The 17396-nt window shown below is 32.3% G+C and overlaps 1 protein-coding gene across 1 annotated transcript in view; it reads left to right on the top strand.

Moving 5' to 3' along the window:
• The window catches only part of LOC114331717 (farnesol dehydrogenase-like), a 30597-nt gene that overhangs the window by 7245 nt on the left and 5956 nt on the right, over nt 1-17396 (top strand). Inside the window, exon 2 of the mRNA XM_028281340.1 lies at nt 8803-9264. Coding sequence (XP_028137141.1) covers nt 8803-9264 — 462 coding nt within the window. The remainder of the gene's footprint in view (nt 1-8802; nt 9265-17396) is intronic.

The raw sequence follows: 17396 nt of genomic DNA, 5'->3' as shown, positions 1-17396 counted from the left end.
ATAGAAAGATAAGATATAAGAAATATTAAGCATTGAATGCATTTAGATAAAATAAACGATTTTATAATTGCTAATTGAAATTCATATGTGTGTATTATTTTACTCTCTTTTATCTATCCCGATTAGGAATCCACTGAGAAATATTTTGAAGCCACGAAAGTAAGTAATTGATATTATAATTTAGCCCTGAGATTGACACTATATTGGTATTTGATCTGTTTGACTAATGAGATAATTATTAATTAATTAAATAAAATAAATTACATCTGAGAACAGCATCAGATTTCAAAAATAAGATCACAACAATATATTTGAAATAAATTAGTAAATAATATCTAAATATTAGTTTATTGCATGTATTATAATTACTTTAAGGCCATATTAACATTATCTAAATTAACACGCGTGCGGAAAAGTAAAAACCGCGTGCGGAAAAGTAACACGCGTGCGGAAAAGTGAAACTTTCTAAACTAAAATGCGTGCGCGAAAGTAGACATTTTTGCACGCTCGTAGAAAAATATATTTTCCATTATTTTTTAAATATATTCTTTATATGCCATGCAAATATTATGTATATGTTGCGCAGTTTAGCATATGTCCCTGTACTTTTTGCATTCGCTCTGATCTCCTTTTTTGTGAATGATACATATTTTTGCTACTATCATTCTTTTGGGTAATTGTTCGTTATCTGCATTTCTTCATGCATGCAATTTCTTTCCTGGACTCCTGGGTTTCGTAAACTGTTATATTTTTTGATACACTATTTTCTTTTCGTTTTCCTTTTTAATGCCATGTCTTTACCATTTCTTTGTCACTTTTAATTTTATTTACACTTTATCTAATAGTTAAGTTTTTAACTAGTTTGGCCTAACTGAGTACTAACAACTGGCCTAACTGGCCAACAAAGATGTTGAATCAAGGCAATAGTAGTATTCGCGCTGGATAACCCGAACGTATTCAGAGTAAGTTCGGGATTAGTTTCCAATGCGCAGGCGTCCCACGCAAACTTATCCTGGACATGTTCAGGATTTTTCGCTCTACGAACAATTTTCGGATTCGTAATGTAATGACGGGTTGCATACATTAAGGTTAGAGAAAGAAGCCTTTTCTTGTCCCTTTCTTATTTCGAAATAAATGTCAAGAAAAAACGCAAATGCGACAAATTTTTATTTCAACAAAGATACAAAAAGAATAACAGCAACAGGCAAAGGATTAACTTTCTATTCAATGACTTTCTTAGAAGTTAGAAATTTGATTAGCGTCTTTATTATTTCGACAATATAATTTGGTATTTCCAGGCCGAAATCCGGCTAAAATTTTTCTAGAGAGTAAAAGATTGTTGAGTTACTTGGAAATTGCGGCTTATTATTTAGATATAAACATTACCTTTAACTTCCTGGGGGTCGAACATTATCTGAAGGAAGGAATAAATTAGTAAAGCAATCATTTCCAATTTTGATATTTGATAGGTTGTGGCATTGACTTGTGGTTTGTTGTACACCACAAAAATAATTAAATATAACAAGACACAATAAATGTTTCAGAATAAGTTTGATGTGTTGTTTATGATTCATTATTCAATAAGCGACTAATTTAACTCATACGTTAAACTGAAAAATAAACCACAAGAATATGTAGGTACTTATAAGCTCATCTAGATAGAAGAAATTAAGTAAAAACAGAGTACAATTTATTGTTATACTACCGTAATAGATAATTATTCGAATGAAAAGTAATAAGATAATAATACTATGTAGAAAAGGTACCTACTTATTTATAAACATCATAAATGGAAAGCATTAACAAAAACAACTAAAAAGCTTTAATATAAAAAATATTAAAATTTGTTTGAAGAATATTGAAGTGATACAACACTTTACAAAATAAAAACCAGAATCTACATCTACAAGTGGTTTAACAAAACAATATCACAATATTTTAGGTTAAGAATTGGAGGAGTAAGAACAGAATAATGGTCAGAATGTCCAGAAATTCTTCCCAAATATTTTGTGCGCCTGTGCGAACTTAAAATCCGAAACAAAATCCTCGAACGTCGAGAGGGTATCCCGGACACGTTCAGGATCTTATTTCTGTACTGCGCGAACACCGAATTAAAAATCCGGAGGTGTTCAGAGGGAAAAATTCGACCTCCACGAACGCTCGATTTTGTAATGCGCAGGCTCGAACGTACCCTCTGGGTACGTTCGGGTTGTCCAGCGCGATAAAAGCTAATATTACCTTGGATGATCAGTACAATAAATGGACAACTTATAAATAATATTAGATATGCACACGATACAGCAGGGGAGGGCAAAAGCCGGCCCGCGGGCCGTATCCGGCCCTTTTGCTTACTTTATCCGGCCCGTTGAGGAATCCCACAAGCAAGTTTTTTTAAGAGCATAGGCGCAATGTTTTTTAAATGCGTTAATTTTTTTCGAATTCTGAGAAAACTAATAAGTATTTGTGAAAAATTTAAACGCTGAATGAAATATTAAATTATTGCTGAGGGCCGAAAGTCCCTGAAAACTTCTATGTTTATTTTAAGTCACAGGGGTGAAAAAAAAAGAGAAAATTGTTTTTTAATTTTAAATACCTCATTCAAAAGAAACTGTTTGTTTATTCTAAGGGATTTTCGGCCCTCGGTAATAATGTAATCTTTCATTCTGCGTTTAAATTTTTCAAAAATATTTTTTAACTACTCAGAATTCGAAAGAAGGAATGCATTTAAAAAGCATTGGTCCGAAATTTTGCGCCTACGCTCTTCATCTCTTTTATGCGATTTTGTTGAAATCAACAGTATTAGTGTTCGTAGTGTTCAATGAAATGAATCTCTATCTTCTGCTTTTCTTAAAAGCATCTATGTTTAACCCCGTCCAGGGGTGAATATTTTTCGGATTTTCTTCTAAAAAGCCACATCTCAAAAGCTTCCAGCTTTTTCATGAAGTCAGCATTAACAATCCAATAAACGAGAATAGAGTGGACATACCATTTTTATTATTATCCCGGTTTTTTATAGGGTTCTCTGGCTTACGGTTCCCAGTTTCCAGCTTCGTTCATCCGTGGTTGCGTTCACCAGTGTTAAAGTTCCTTTTTGACATACCTTCTGAATTCCACAGAGCTAGGATTGTTTCGGCCCTCCTCTCTTCTTTCTCTTAGCGTCAATTTTAAAATTTGTTTTGGCAGCCTGTCGTCGTCAATTCTTTCTACATGACCATACCAGATCAGTTGTCTCCTTTGAATTTCGTCGATGATGGTTGACTTGACATAACGTTTTACCATTCGATATCAGATTTGCAGATTGCATCTTTGGTTACTCAGAAATTTCCTTATCTTTATTAAGGCTGCTCTTGAATTTCTGAATATCATTTTTTATCTGGATACACATTTTTTTATTTTTATCATACATACCTATCATACATATTTTTTTTATCACATTAAAAATTTCGTAACTTTACTGGGAACAAATGGTTCGCATTTTCACCCACAGCCAACTAAGACAATTTCTTATTAGTATTATCTATTATTAACAGTCAAATGTCTTTGTCCTAAGTCTTTAAAATAATACTTATAGTACTGTTGTCAAAAAAATTTCTTGGGCAGAGAACAACATCCACCAAAAACATTAGCGTGTGCGCAGCGTACATACTGGATATGGTATAGGTCTCCGGCCCGGGAGACATTTTGAAAATTTCATTTTGGCCCGCGCTTAAAAGTATTTGCCCACCCCTGCGATACAGTATTCCTGGCAGATAGTGCGCAGGGGCTCCAAAGGATCATGGATAATGTTGTAGAAGCATGTAACAAATACGGCCTAATATTACACTTTTCAGAAAACAAAAATAATGATCATTAGTAAAAACACCAACATAAACTCCCAAATTACAGTAAACAATACACCCCTAGAGATAGTACAGAAAATATGCTATCTGGGCTGCAATATTAAGGATACTTGGGATCATAGATACGAAATAAAAACTCGTATTGATAAAGCCAGAAGCTCTTTTAACAGGAAGATTTTGTGCAACTTTTCTTTAAGTATCAATATACGCATAAGAATTCTTAGATGTTACGTCTTTAGTGTCCTCCTATATGGAGCTGAAAGCTGGAGCCTGACAGAAGATGCTATAAAACGTTTAGAGGCGTTTGAAATGTGGTGCTACCGACGTATGTTGAGGGCTCATATTATACAACACACAACTAATATAACTATTCTCCAGAGGCTAAGAAAAGACAAAGAAATAATTAACACCGTAAAGAACAGAAAATTGGCTTACTTCGGCCACATTATGCGTAATGAAAAATACTGACTGCTACAGTCGATTCTACAAGGCAAGATTGAGGGCAGGAGATGCCCTGGACGTAGACGTATATACTGGCTGGCCAATTTTAGGAAGTGGACTGGTCTAACGTCAACACTGATCTATTTCGAACTGCCGTAAATAGAATAAGATGGGTCAATGTGGTCGCCAACATCTCCAGAAGATAGGCACTTTTAGAAGAAGAAGAGCAGTTGCGCTAGGCGATACCTTTCGTTGTTTATTATGTATCCCAGGTAGCTAACTTTTTTTAATTTTTATGGTCTTTAGCAGCTCCATATCTGTACCGATTCTCATCAGGACATTTTCGTCGGTAAAGCGGGTTGTCCAAGATATTTTCAAAGACTTCTAACTTGTTCATCAAGTTAAACATGTTGAGCGTCAAGGTTTCCGTTACATACAATATTATAGACTATAGACCATACATAGCCATGCAGATATTAGTGCTACTGTTACAACATAACCTTTTCAGTTTGACAAAGCCGTGTCCGGTAACCTCAATCCTCGCACTTACTTCTTATTTAAAACTAAGTTGATTGTTGAACCAGCAGCCAAGATATATGTATCATCATCAGCCCATAGTCGTCCACTGCTGAACATAGGCCTCCTCGAAAAACCTCAATTCAGATCTATTCTGCGCTGCTGCAATCCAGTTGGTACAAATCCTCTTTATATCGTCAGTCCATCTTGTGGGTGGTCTTCCCGGGTTTCGTCTATCCGTTCTCGGTCTCCACTCCAAGATTTTTTTGGTCCACCTATCATATCTCATTCTAGCGACGTGTCCTGCCCACTTCCATTTAATGTTGGCTATGTGTTTTATTATGTCTTCTACACCACTTCTTCTACGAATTTCTTCGTTTCTTACCCTATCTCTTAACGTTATGCCCAACAATGATTTTTCATTCATTCAGATGTCCTTGTTAGGGTAAGTGTCTCTGCGCCGTATGTAAGAACAGGCAGGACACATTTATTAAAGGCTCTTTTTTAAGCTGATAGGTATATCACCTTTAAAAATATCACGTAGTGTTCCATATGCTGCCCATCCCAGAGTTATTCTTGTTAGCAGCTCAGCAGTTTGTTTGTCTCTGCTAATTTTTACCGTATGTCCAAGGTATATGTAGCTGTCAACAACTTCAATTTCGACGTCTTCTACCTTTAAAGGATGGATTCAAGCTGTTGGTAGTTCATATACATATATATTGGAAGGGGTAATTTTTTGTTCCTTGATATTTTCATAACTTTGGTTTTCGCAGTATTGATCTTCATCTCCATTTTTTCAGTGACCTTTCAGTGGCCCGATTTAACACTACCTGAAGATTATGTTCCGAATCAGTCATTAAAATAGTGCCATTTGCATAGCAGCTGTTATTTAATCGTTGTTCGTTTATCCTGATACCTTCTGAAGAGGGCGATGAAGACTTTAAACACTATCGGTGATATCAAACAACTCTGTTTTATACCTCGTTATATTTCAATTAGCTTTGATGTGTTACCATTGTAGACGAGCGGCACACCCCTAATTTGAGGTTTAGAAATCGACAAAGCGACCATGACAGGTGAATGGCAAATTTTGGTCATTTTTTATGTTTTCGTGGTCGCTAAAATCGAATATGAAGTTTACTTTTATATAAAATGGGTGGAACATGTTCAAAAATCAAATTTTAAACAAAACTGCGAAAAATGAATTTTGATGATTTTTTAGTTTTACTCGCTGTATTTTTGGTCTGTGTAAACATTTCCTTTTGAAAATTTTACTGTATCATTTTTGAAGTCTTTAGATAACAACGACATTTTTTAGAATGCTTAAAAAATTAAAAAAAGGAGTTGTTAATTTTTAAACATTTTGTCGTCGGATTTCGTTAATTTCATGTTTACTTAAAAAAGTTGAGCGACAAACTTTTCAGTTTATAATAATTTTAACAAACACACCATTAACATATAGCTCATGAAAAAGTTATGTGGAAAATTTTAAGTCAAAATATGCAATAGGAAAAAAGTTATGTGACTTTATAGACCAGCGGCACCCCCAAAAACGCTTATTTCTCGAGATAGTGACCACGGTGTGTTGAATGGCTAATTTTAGTCATACTTTATGTTTTTGATGGTGCTGGAAACGAAAATAAGGTTTATTTTGAATTTTATGTGGGGGAATATTGTCAAAATCGCAATTTTATCCTAAAAATAAAAAATAATTAAATCACCTTTTTTGCTTTTAACTCGCTACAACTCTGTTTCATTTTAATATTTTTTTTGAAATTTTTACAGTGTATATACAGGGTGTAACGAAAATACAGGTCATAAATTAACTCACATATTCTGAGACCAAAAATAGTTGGAATGAACCTAATTTACCTTAATACAAATATGCACATAAAAAAAGTTACAGCCCTTTGAATTTACAAAATGAAAATCAATTTTTTCGAATATATCGAAAACTATTAGAGATTTTTTTATTGAAAATGGACATGTGGCATTCTTATGGCAGGAAAATTTAATAAAAAAATTATAGTGAAATTTGTGCACCCCATAAAAATTTTATGGGGGTTTTGTTCCCTTAAACCCTCCCAAACTTTTTTGTACGTTCCAATTAAATTATTATTGTGGTACCATTAGTTAAATTCAATATTTCTAAAACTTTTTTGCCCCTTAGTATTTTTTCGACAAGGCAGTGTTTATCGAGTTGCGGCTTCTTTTTAAATATGTTTACATAAAAATTTTATGGGGGTTTTGTTCCTTTAAACTCCCCAAATGTTTGTGTATGTTCCAATTGACCTTTAACTGTGGTACCGTTAGTTAAACACAGTGTTTCTAAAACTTTTTTGCCTCTTTGTATTTTTTCGAGAAGGCACTTTTTATCGAGATGTGACTTCTTTTTTAATATGGTTCAAAATATACCGAAAAAGGTAAATCATAAATAAATTTTCATATTATTACCAAGTCTCCATAATCGTACTTAACCATATACAAATATGTGGTGGATTTGAAAAATATTCAAAATATCTCGATAAAAACTGACTTTTCGAAAAAGTACTAAGAGGCAAAAAAGTTTTTAAAATAGTGTTTTTAACTAATGGTACTACAATAATAATTAAATTGGAACGTACACAAAAGTTTGGGGGGGTTTAAAGGAACAAAACCCCCATAAAATTTTTATGGGGTGTCCAAATTTCACTATAATTTTTTCTTAAGATACTGCTACCATAAGAATGCCACATGTCTATTTTCAATAAAAGATCTCTAATAGTTTTCGATATATTGGAAAAAATCGATTTTCATTTTGTAACTTCAAAGGGCTGTAACTTTTTTTATGTGCACATTTGTACTAAGGTAAGTTACGTTCAATCGAACTATTTTTGGCCCCAGAATCTGTGATTAAATTTATGACCTGTATTTTTGTTACACCCTGTATAATATATCTTACATTTCTAAAGACAATGGGATCTGCTTTAATGTTTCATTCTTATTATAATACAAGATATGAAGTTTTTAAAGTAAAAGGCACCGATTCCTGAATTGCAAAGTTTAATCGCAAAAGTTGAGTGACAAAATTTGAAATTTAGCTTTTTAATCAAGTTTGTGTTAAAATATAGAATACCAGGAACAAAATAATGTTTTATAGAAAAAGAAAGGTGCAACTTTTAATTATAAGACAAATGTAATTTTTTTTTTATTTTTAGGGTAAAATTGCTATTTTGATAATGTTCCCCCAATTAAAATTCAAAATAAACCTCATTTTCGTTTTTAGCACGATAAAAAATATAAAGTATGACCAAAATTAGCAATTCACCACACCGTGGTCAGCATCTCGAGAAATAAGCGTGTTTTGGGGGAGTTCCATTCGTCTATAAAGTCACAAAACTTTTTTTCCGTTGTATCTTTTAATTTAAAATTTTCCAGAAAACTTTTTCATGAGACATGTTTTAATACTGTGTTAGTTAAAATTACAAGCTAAAATGTTTGTCACTCAACTTTTTTAAGTAAACATAAAACTAACGAAATCTGACGACAAAATGTTAACAAGTCCCCTTTTAATTAATTTAAACATTTCAGATAAACTTCACGGTTATGTAAATACTTCAGAGATGACACATTAAAATGTTCAAAAAGAAATGTTTACAGAGACCAAAGATACAGCGAGTTAAATTTGAAAAATCATCTAAATTGATTTTTCGAATTTTTGCAAAAATTTGATTTTTGAAAATGTTTTACCATTTGTAGATAAAAATAAACTTCATATTCGGACTCAGAGACCAGGAAAACATAAAGAATAACTAAAATTGGCCATTCACCTGAAAGTTGATTTTCGTGGTCGGTAGTCGGTATATCGTCATTTTAGGGGTTGCTGACGCTCGCCTATTGGTCTTTATGATTGCTGTCTAATTCCAATAAATGACTTCGATAATTTGAGAATCTCTTTTTTCGATTTTTTTCTATAATATTATATTATATTCTTATACAATTAATTTGAACAAAAAATTATTTATAGGTAGTAGGTGCTGCTAGAAGAAAAGAAAGAATAGATGCATTAGCTCACAAGATTCAAGGCAAAAAGGGGAAGTTGTACTCAGTCAAAGCAGACATGACCAAAGAAGAAGACATAAAAGAAATCTTCAAATGGACTTCGGCAAATGTTGGTCCTGTAGCTATCCTAGTCAACAATGCTGGTTGCGGAAAACTCGTAGGTCTAATAGATGGTTACACAGAAGCTTGGAAAACAGCTATAGATGTTAATCTATTAGCATTATGCATAGCAACAAGGGAGGCAATTGGTATCATGAAAAAGAATAATATTGATGGACATATTATTCAAATGAATAGCGTATTCGGTCATAAAGTAATTAATTTTCCGCAAGTAAACGTGTATCCAGCAACCAAATATGCAGTGACTGCTTTAACAGAAACATTAAGGAACGAACTAAACGCATTAAAGTCAAAAATAAGAGTGACGGTAAGCAACCAATTATAAACGTAGTATGTTTAACCTCCTCAGTACGCTGGGCTAATTAGCAAAATACAAGGAAAACTTATTTACCAGCAATTTTATTGCTGGAATCGAATCTTATTATTGTATGTATTATTAATATAGGTATGCAAAGTCCGCAGATAGTGTGCTGCTTTTTTTATAAACAAAATGGCGCCCGAAAATCGTGTTTTTTTTTAATTTTTGCTCTATAACTCCAAAGATTTTAACTTTACACCAAAAACACCAAAATAAAAATTTACCACAATTAAATTCTGCATAGAGACGTGTTTTTCCCGATTCACTTTGACGAAAACTTTCCCCGGAAAAAGCAGGTTTTTCCAACAAAATCTTTAATATTCAACTAAAATTTTAGATAAGTAATTGTTAATCAATAATTAAATATCTTGGGAATGTAAAAGACCTTTTCGTATAAATTATAATTCCAGAAGCCGATGGAAATTGAATGAAAAGTTTAGCAACAATTGAATTGTTAATTAAAAATTTACGGTCGCTATAATAACGACAATAATTATGATGCATAAGAATAACTGTTATTTTTTGATAAAAAGGTACTATACCTATCTAACGTATTTTACAGAATTGAAATTGGACTATTTAAGCGGCCTCACGAATATTTTAAAATTATAAACAATTTTTTGGCTTAAAAACAAATAGAATATCTCGAAAAATATTAAACCAAATTGAATTGTGAAAACGGTACTCGAAAAGTAGTGGCAGGACGCTTCTTTAAAAGAAAAAACGTTTAATTATGACGAGTGGTTCCTGAGATATAACCGGTCAAAGTTGACCGGAATTTACGGCAAAGATATAAACAATAGAATCATAATTTTCAAACCATCTCCTTTTTGTTTTTGTCCTCTTTCTCCACACCAATTTTAATATCTTTAAAATACTCATGACATATATTATTATAATAAAAACTATCGATAATACGTGTGAAAATTGCCAAAAATAGCAAAATTCCAATCAAAAATTAGGTTGGAGAAAATGTAACCCTCAAAGTTCAAAATCGGTATACGTTAAAAAAATGCATTTTCTCGGCTTCCCATGGATCAATTTCCTTCATTCTTTTTTTGTTCCCTAACAACTCGAATAGAACCATCGAAGTAACGTATTATTAAATGTCAAACTTGCTTCTCTTTTGTTATATTAGATTAATTTATTTATAAGAACAGAAAACTACATATTTTTTCCAGTTGTAGGCTTCTTCTTAAGATAAGCTTACTACAAGTGTACCTTTTAAAGTTAAAAACATAAATATTCTCATTTGAAAGCTGTATAATTATTTAAACAATTTTTATTTAAACAAGTTAAAATTTTGTGTTATAATAAATAAATTAATTTATTATAACAAAACAAAAGCAAGTTTGACATTTAATAATGCGTTAGTTCGATGGCTCTACTCGAGTTACTTGGGAACAAAAAAAGAATGAAGGAAATTGCTCCATGGGAGGCCGAGAAAATGCATTATTTTAACGTATACCGATTTTGAACTTTAAGGGGTTACATTTTCTCCAACCTAATTTTTGATTGGAATTTTGCTATTTTTGGCAATTTTCACACGTATTATCGATAGTTTTTATTATAATAATATATGTTATGAGTATTTTAAGGACATGAAAATTGGTGTGGAGAAAGAGGACAAAAATAAAAAGGTGGAAAATTATGATCCTATTGTTTATATCTTTGCCGTAAATTCCGGTCAACTTTGACCGGTTGTATCTCAGGAACTACTCATCATGATTAAACGTTTTTTTCTTTTAAATGAAGCCTTATGCCGCTGATTTTCGAATACCGTTTTTACAATTTAATTTAGTTTAATATTTCCCGAGGTATTCTATTTGTTTTTAAACCAAAAAATTCTTTATAATTTTAAAATATTCCTGAGGCCGTCTAAATAGTCCAATTTCAATTCTGTAAAGTATATTAGATAGGTATGGTCTCTTTTTATGAAAAAATCATAGTTATTCTTATACATCACAATTATTGTGGTTATTATAGCGACCGTAAATTTTTAATTAACAATTCAATTGTTGCTAAACTGTCTATTAAATTTCAATCGGCTTCTGGAAATATAATCTATATGAAAAGGGCTTTTACGTCACCAAGTTATTTAATTATTGATTAACAATTACTTATCTAAAAGTTTAGTTGAAAATTAAAGATTTTGTTGGAAAAACCCGCTTTTTCCGGGGAAAGTTTTCGTCTAAGTAAATCGGAAAAACACGTCTCTATGCAGAATTTAATTGCGCTGAATTTTTATTTGAGTGTTTTTGGTGTAAAGTTAAAATCTTTGTAGTTATAGAGCAAAAATTGAAAAAAACACGATTTTCGGGCGCCATTTTGTTTATAAAAAAGTAGCACACTATCTGTGGACTTTGCATACCTATATTATTAATATATACAATCATAATATTCGATTCCAGCAATAAAATTGCTGGTAAATAACTTTTCCCAAAAATGGCCTATTCTCCGATAATAATCAGCCCAGACTACAGTCCATAGGTCCAGCCAGCTGGACAATGTTTACTAATTTATTACACGGTGACTATTCGGGTTGGGCATCGCTGCGTCCTATATTGCAGCATATTGGACTTCCTATTTATCAGTCAAATTTATTCATTTGAATAATTCGACAATAGCGCCTACCTGGGTAGTTTGTTGTTACACGTGGTGAAACTTTTTAAGTTATGATGGTGGGGCTCCACAAAAATAGAGTAAGTTGTAATGTTTTTCTGTAGTTTAAAGTATTGATTGTTTTTAATGTATGTTACTTCATGATTGGACGTATTTGTGGTAAATATATATTTGAAAATAATTACAACTGGGCACTTTAGCAGTCCTCTAACCTTTTTCTCCAGCATTTTGGACATTGGGACTTGGCCAAATATGTTACCATACTCACATTTTTTAAGTTTAGTTACATATAGTAAAAGGATATTGATGGAAAGTGCATTGGAGGCTATTTTGACAGATAACGATTATTTCGTCAGTGAAGATAGCGATAATGATCAAAGGAAATGGATTTACAGGAATTTAAGCTGTATGTTGGAAGGTCACTAGCTCTATGTGGTAAGCCTGCAAGTGGGAGACAAGCTAGTGCGTCTATTTCAAGAAAACCGGAGACATCTGAAGATGAAGTGCCCATAATTCCTGTAAAAAGATCTACAGTTTTCCAGTTACTGCCTATAGATGTAAGAAAAACCAGTAAAGACCATTTGCCAATATGCTCTGTCAGCAATAGAAATTCTTATCGCGTTGCCTAAACCTCTTGAATGCACTAGGAAGACGAGATTATTTTGTACAAAATGAAAAATATATGTGTATTTCTCCGGAACCAGAATGTTTTTTCAGTTTCATACTTAAATTAAATGAAAGCTAAGTCCTGATGTCCATTATGCTGGACATGTCATATTATGTCTGTCAAATAATTTTTTTATAGTGTGTATAGATTTTCATTTATTGTTTTCACAAATGAGGAGCGAAAATAGAAAATATTGTTAAAATAATAAAAACTTTTTTCTTCGGACTGAAGAGGATATAATAATTTCTTCTTCTTATTCAGCTTTTTTCATTATGCGTCCACTATTTTCGTCCCACATAACACTATATTCTCCCAGTTACCTTCTCTGAGGTCGCTATCTATCATACCATTTCCTATGACCTTATACTACAGCAAGTCTTCCTCTCTGTCTTCTTTTCGGCAGTGCCAATCTAATATTCTTTTCGGCCACCTATGTTTTGTTATTCTTTGTACATACATGCCCGTACCACTGCAGGCTGTTTTCACCTTTTTGTAATTGAGCATTTTACTTCCGTTCTGTTACATATTTCCTCTGTTCTTACCCTATCCTACTACCCTACCCTACACTGGTGATTTGTAGACATCTTCTCATAAAGGCCAATTCAACTATTCATATTTTAACTCGTATTGTAGTTGTCGTACATGCTTCCGCTCTATCTGGGTCTAATTATAGTATCTATATTCAGCAGTATGCTCTGAAATATCCTTTTTAGTGTTCTTTGGTTAGTGTTGTTCCATATCACTCCATGAAGTGTTTTAGCGGCTTGTTTTCTACGTGAATTTTCATTTCTATATCATCCATACAAGTAACATCTCGGCTTATCATTGATCTTATATACTTCAAAGTCTTAACAGTCCTCTTCTTCTAAACTTAAGTTCAAATCTTCAGCATCGGATCCAAAAAAAAAAGTGTTCGGTCTTACATATTATTTATCCTGTTTGGATAGATCATTTTTATCCTTTAATTGCCTTATCTTAAATTTCCCTAATAACACCAAACATTATACAGTCGGAAAAATGAAAGAATACCCATGAACAAACATATAAAACACGCTGTATTTTGCTGTCACCGTGTCACAAAGAAAATTGCTCAGCGCAAGTACATGTAATAATAATTTTTTCATTTTTCCTACTGTATGTATGTTCCTAGAATGTACACATAGGACATTGAAAATATTCCTGGAACGTCTTCAAAAGCACAAGAACGTCCCCTAATTGTCCCAGGAAAGTCCTGTGTCAGCATTTTAAACATTCCTTGAATATTTTGTTAGAACATTCCATGAATGTCTACGAATTTTCTTTGGACATTCACACTTCACAGTATATTTTTTAGACATTTCCTGGGTATAGTCGCTGATGTGACATAATACCTTCGATTTGGTTTTTTCATGAGTTTTTACAGTCACCTCTTGTTTTCATACGATATTTTTTGACATGTTTTGTAGTAAATTTAACTATATATTTACTACAAAACATGTCAAAATTTACACGTGAAAAAAGGAGATGACCCTGAAAATGGTTTTTCGTCTCCTACAAAATTCATCAAAAAGCAGATAGGAGGTATTGTCACATCACCGACGATATACCAGAAGTATATGTGGCCATACCAAATAATACATCCTTGATAAATATAAAAAATTTTATTGCACAAAATCCTGTCATATATTTTTTTCCATAATCATCACTACGATTATGATTCATTGTATTGAATGGTACATTACAATTACAATCTGCTCATAACTGATCAATGAGCAATTTTAATTTAACCTAAATTGCTAATTTTCGTTAAAATGAAGAGCTTACCCCATAGCATCTCTTATCTAATATAACAAGATCGTGCACTATTTTAACATACACAGGCAGACAAGCACTATGCTCTGCTTTTGACTATCACCTATCACTCAAACTAGTTCAAAAGGCTTTGTCCTCTTCAATCTTCTAGTTTGCCCAGTAGAATCGAGGAGCTGGATTTCCTCAATATTCTCGTACTTATGAAGTTGTTGCTCATGACTTCCTGCCATCTTCTTGATGATTATATCCAGGTTCCATTTCTAGGTCCTTATGGAGATCACTGTTTGTCATATACCAAGGAGCATCTAAAATGTTTCTCAGTATTTTGTTCTGGAATCTCTGTATAAATTTTATATTACTTGGTCTAGTAAGTACACCCCCATAGTGGGCATCTATAAGTCCATACTGGTCTTAATATTTGTTTATAAAGTAATAACTTATTATACATCGAAAATGTGGAGTTTCTTCCAACTAGCCACTATACTTTTTACATATATCTTTCTTTTGCCTTTCATAGCCACAAGGCTATACATTTCCTTGTGATATTGGGTTTGTTCTAGCATCAGTTTCAAACGGTTTGAAACTTTCAGAAGCATGCGCATTTGATTGATGGCGTTCAAGCACACAAATTACTAGTTTAAAACTACTAGTCGAGCGTTCTAACGAAAGAAAATATTGGTTTGCAAACTAGCTTCAAACGGTCAAAAGAGTACGGATTTTGTTCGGATTTTCAGTATATGACTTGCGCATTGGAATTATTTGTTTGAGGTTTATAAATTTTAAATGAAATTAATATGCTTTGAGTGTATTACTTACTATTATTTACGTTTATAACAATAATTTTCAATATTTAGCATAAATCTTGAAAATTTAGATACTTATAAGAAAAGTGTATTTCTAATCTAATCTCAAAATTATAAATAAAAACAAACAATTTGACGTTGGTATTTACTCCGGTAAAAAAGCGTTCTAGCAAGAAACAGTTTGTTACCAGTTTGTGGATTCAACATGCGCAGTAGAGCAGTACAATAATCTGGTGTCAAACCATACAAAACTACATGCTAGAACAAACCCATTATATTCTCTTGTAGTGGTATGTCTATTTTTCCACATTTTCTAAACCATCTTGTTAAAGCCTGTATGTATTGTTTTTGTTCATTGGCTAACTTTATTTGTATCTGTTTCTTTATACTTTCTTTGTGTTATATACACACATTTTTCTCTAACATGCCTTATTACCAGTAACTTGTTTTCTGGGCACGCTATCGTATAATTTCTCCAAGTCGATAAAAATCATAGTATGTATATATCTCACTATATTTCTCTTTGTTCTTTTCATCACTTGTCTCATGATTATTAGTCCGTTCTTTAAGGCAGGCCGCACATCAAAGAAACATGAAACGTAAATTACGTTTCATGGAAATAAACCACTGCTAAACAAATATATGTCCGGCCATTTATGAAACTCTCCGAAAATAAAAATGTGTCATGAGCATGAATCACACTCGTTTCATTGGTAGGCGGACTTTGAGATTTGTTTAGCAGTGTTTTCTTTTCATGAAACATGTTTTTCGTTTCATGTTTCATGTTTTTCGTTTCATGTTTCTTTGGTGTGCGGCTTGGCTAATGATAAAATATTGCAAAACCTCTAAATTTTAAAGAACCGCTTGGATTGATATGAAATTTGGCATACACATAGCTAACAAGTCAAAGAAAAAAAGTGATATTGTGCCGATATGTGCTTTTGCCCTGGGGGTGGTTTCCACCCCTTTCTTGGGGTGAAAAAATATTCGTCCAAAGAAAGCCAGGAAATGGATAAACTGGCTAATTTTAAGTAACTTTTGTTACATAGAGTTTTTTCACTAAGTCAATACTTTTCGAGTTATTTGGCAGTGAATATGTTCATTTTTTCAACAAAATCACCACGCTTTTAGACGGTTTCTCGCAAATAACTCAAATAGTAAGTATTTTGTCGAAAAAATATTCTTATCAAAAGTATAGCCTGTAAAAATTAAAAAAAAATGGTGTATATATCACGTCTCTACACCTAGTAGAAGCAGAGTTATAGCTTATGAAAAATAGGTTCATATTCGTCAAATTCCAAATGGAATACTTTAACGTGAAATAACCAAAGATAAAGCACATTTCGGGGAAAACTCATTACAACTTATTTAAAATGTTTAAAAAAAGCTTCATTTTTGTTTTATAAAAAAAATTTCTAGCATCAAAATTAAACAAGTTACTCTCAAAATAAAGTTAGTCCCTTTTGGTTTTGGTAAAAAAATCGAGAAAATCACCCCCTAATTAGTATCTTAAATGAACTTAATCGTTACGACTTCACAAGTTTCTTGACCCGTGTATACATTGTTTATATTATCTGTAAGTTTTATCGGTTCAAAGCCCTTATTATTGAAAGGGCTGTAGTTAAAAGGGGTTGAACGAGTCACTGATCACGAATGTATGCAAATTTCGAAACACCAAATCCTACTCAATTTTTGTCTAACAGAAAAACAAAAAAATGCATGATATTCAGAGAAGCAATTCTGACTTTTTTGTTTTTCGAGATTTTTGGTATCTCTAACAATTTTTAAGTTATTTTGAAAAAAAGCATATTTTTCAAAATTTAAATTTTTAAAAATTTTACTTTGAAACCAAATTTTTTCAAAAATAAGCCCTTTGAGTCGATGAAACTTACAGATCATATAAACACAACATAAGTAAAATAATTTGTGGAGCGGTAACGATTAATTTAATTTAAGTTGCTAATTAGGGGGTGGTCTTCCCGATTTTTTTTTGCAAAAACAAAAGGGACTAACTTTATTTTGAGCGTAACTTGCTTAAATTTAATGCTAGAAGCTTTTTGTAAAAACAGAAATAAAGCTTTTTTAAACACTTAAAAGTTATAATAAGTTTTCCCCAAAGAGTGCTTAATTTTTTGGATATTTCACGTCGAAATATTCTATTTGAAATTTGGTGAATATGAATCTATTTTTCATTGGCT

Source organism: Diabrotica virgifera, chromosome 4 (genome assembly GCF_917563875.1).
Source record: "Diabrotica virgifera virgifera chromosome 4, PGI_DIABVI_V3a".
NCBI lineage: Eukaryota > Metazoa > Arthropoda > Insecta > Coleoptera > Chrysomelidae > Diabrotica > Diabrotica virgifera.
The sequence above is the reverse complement of the archived record's forward strand: the minus strand, read 5'-3'. Positions and strand labels throughout refer to the sequence as shown.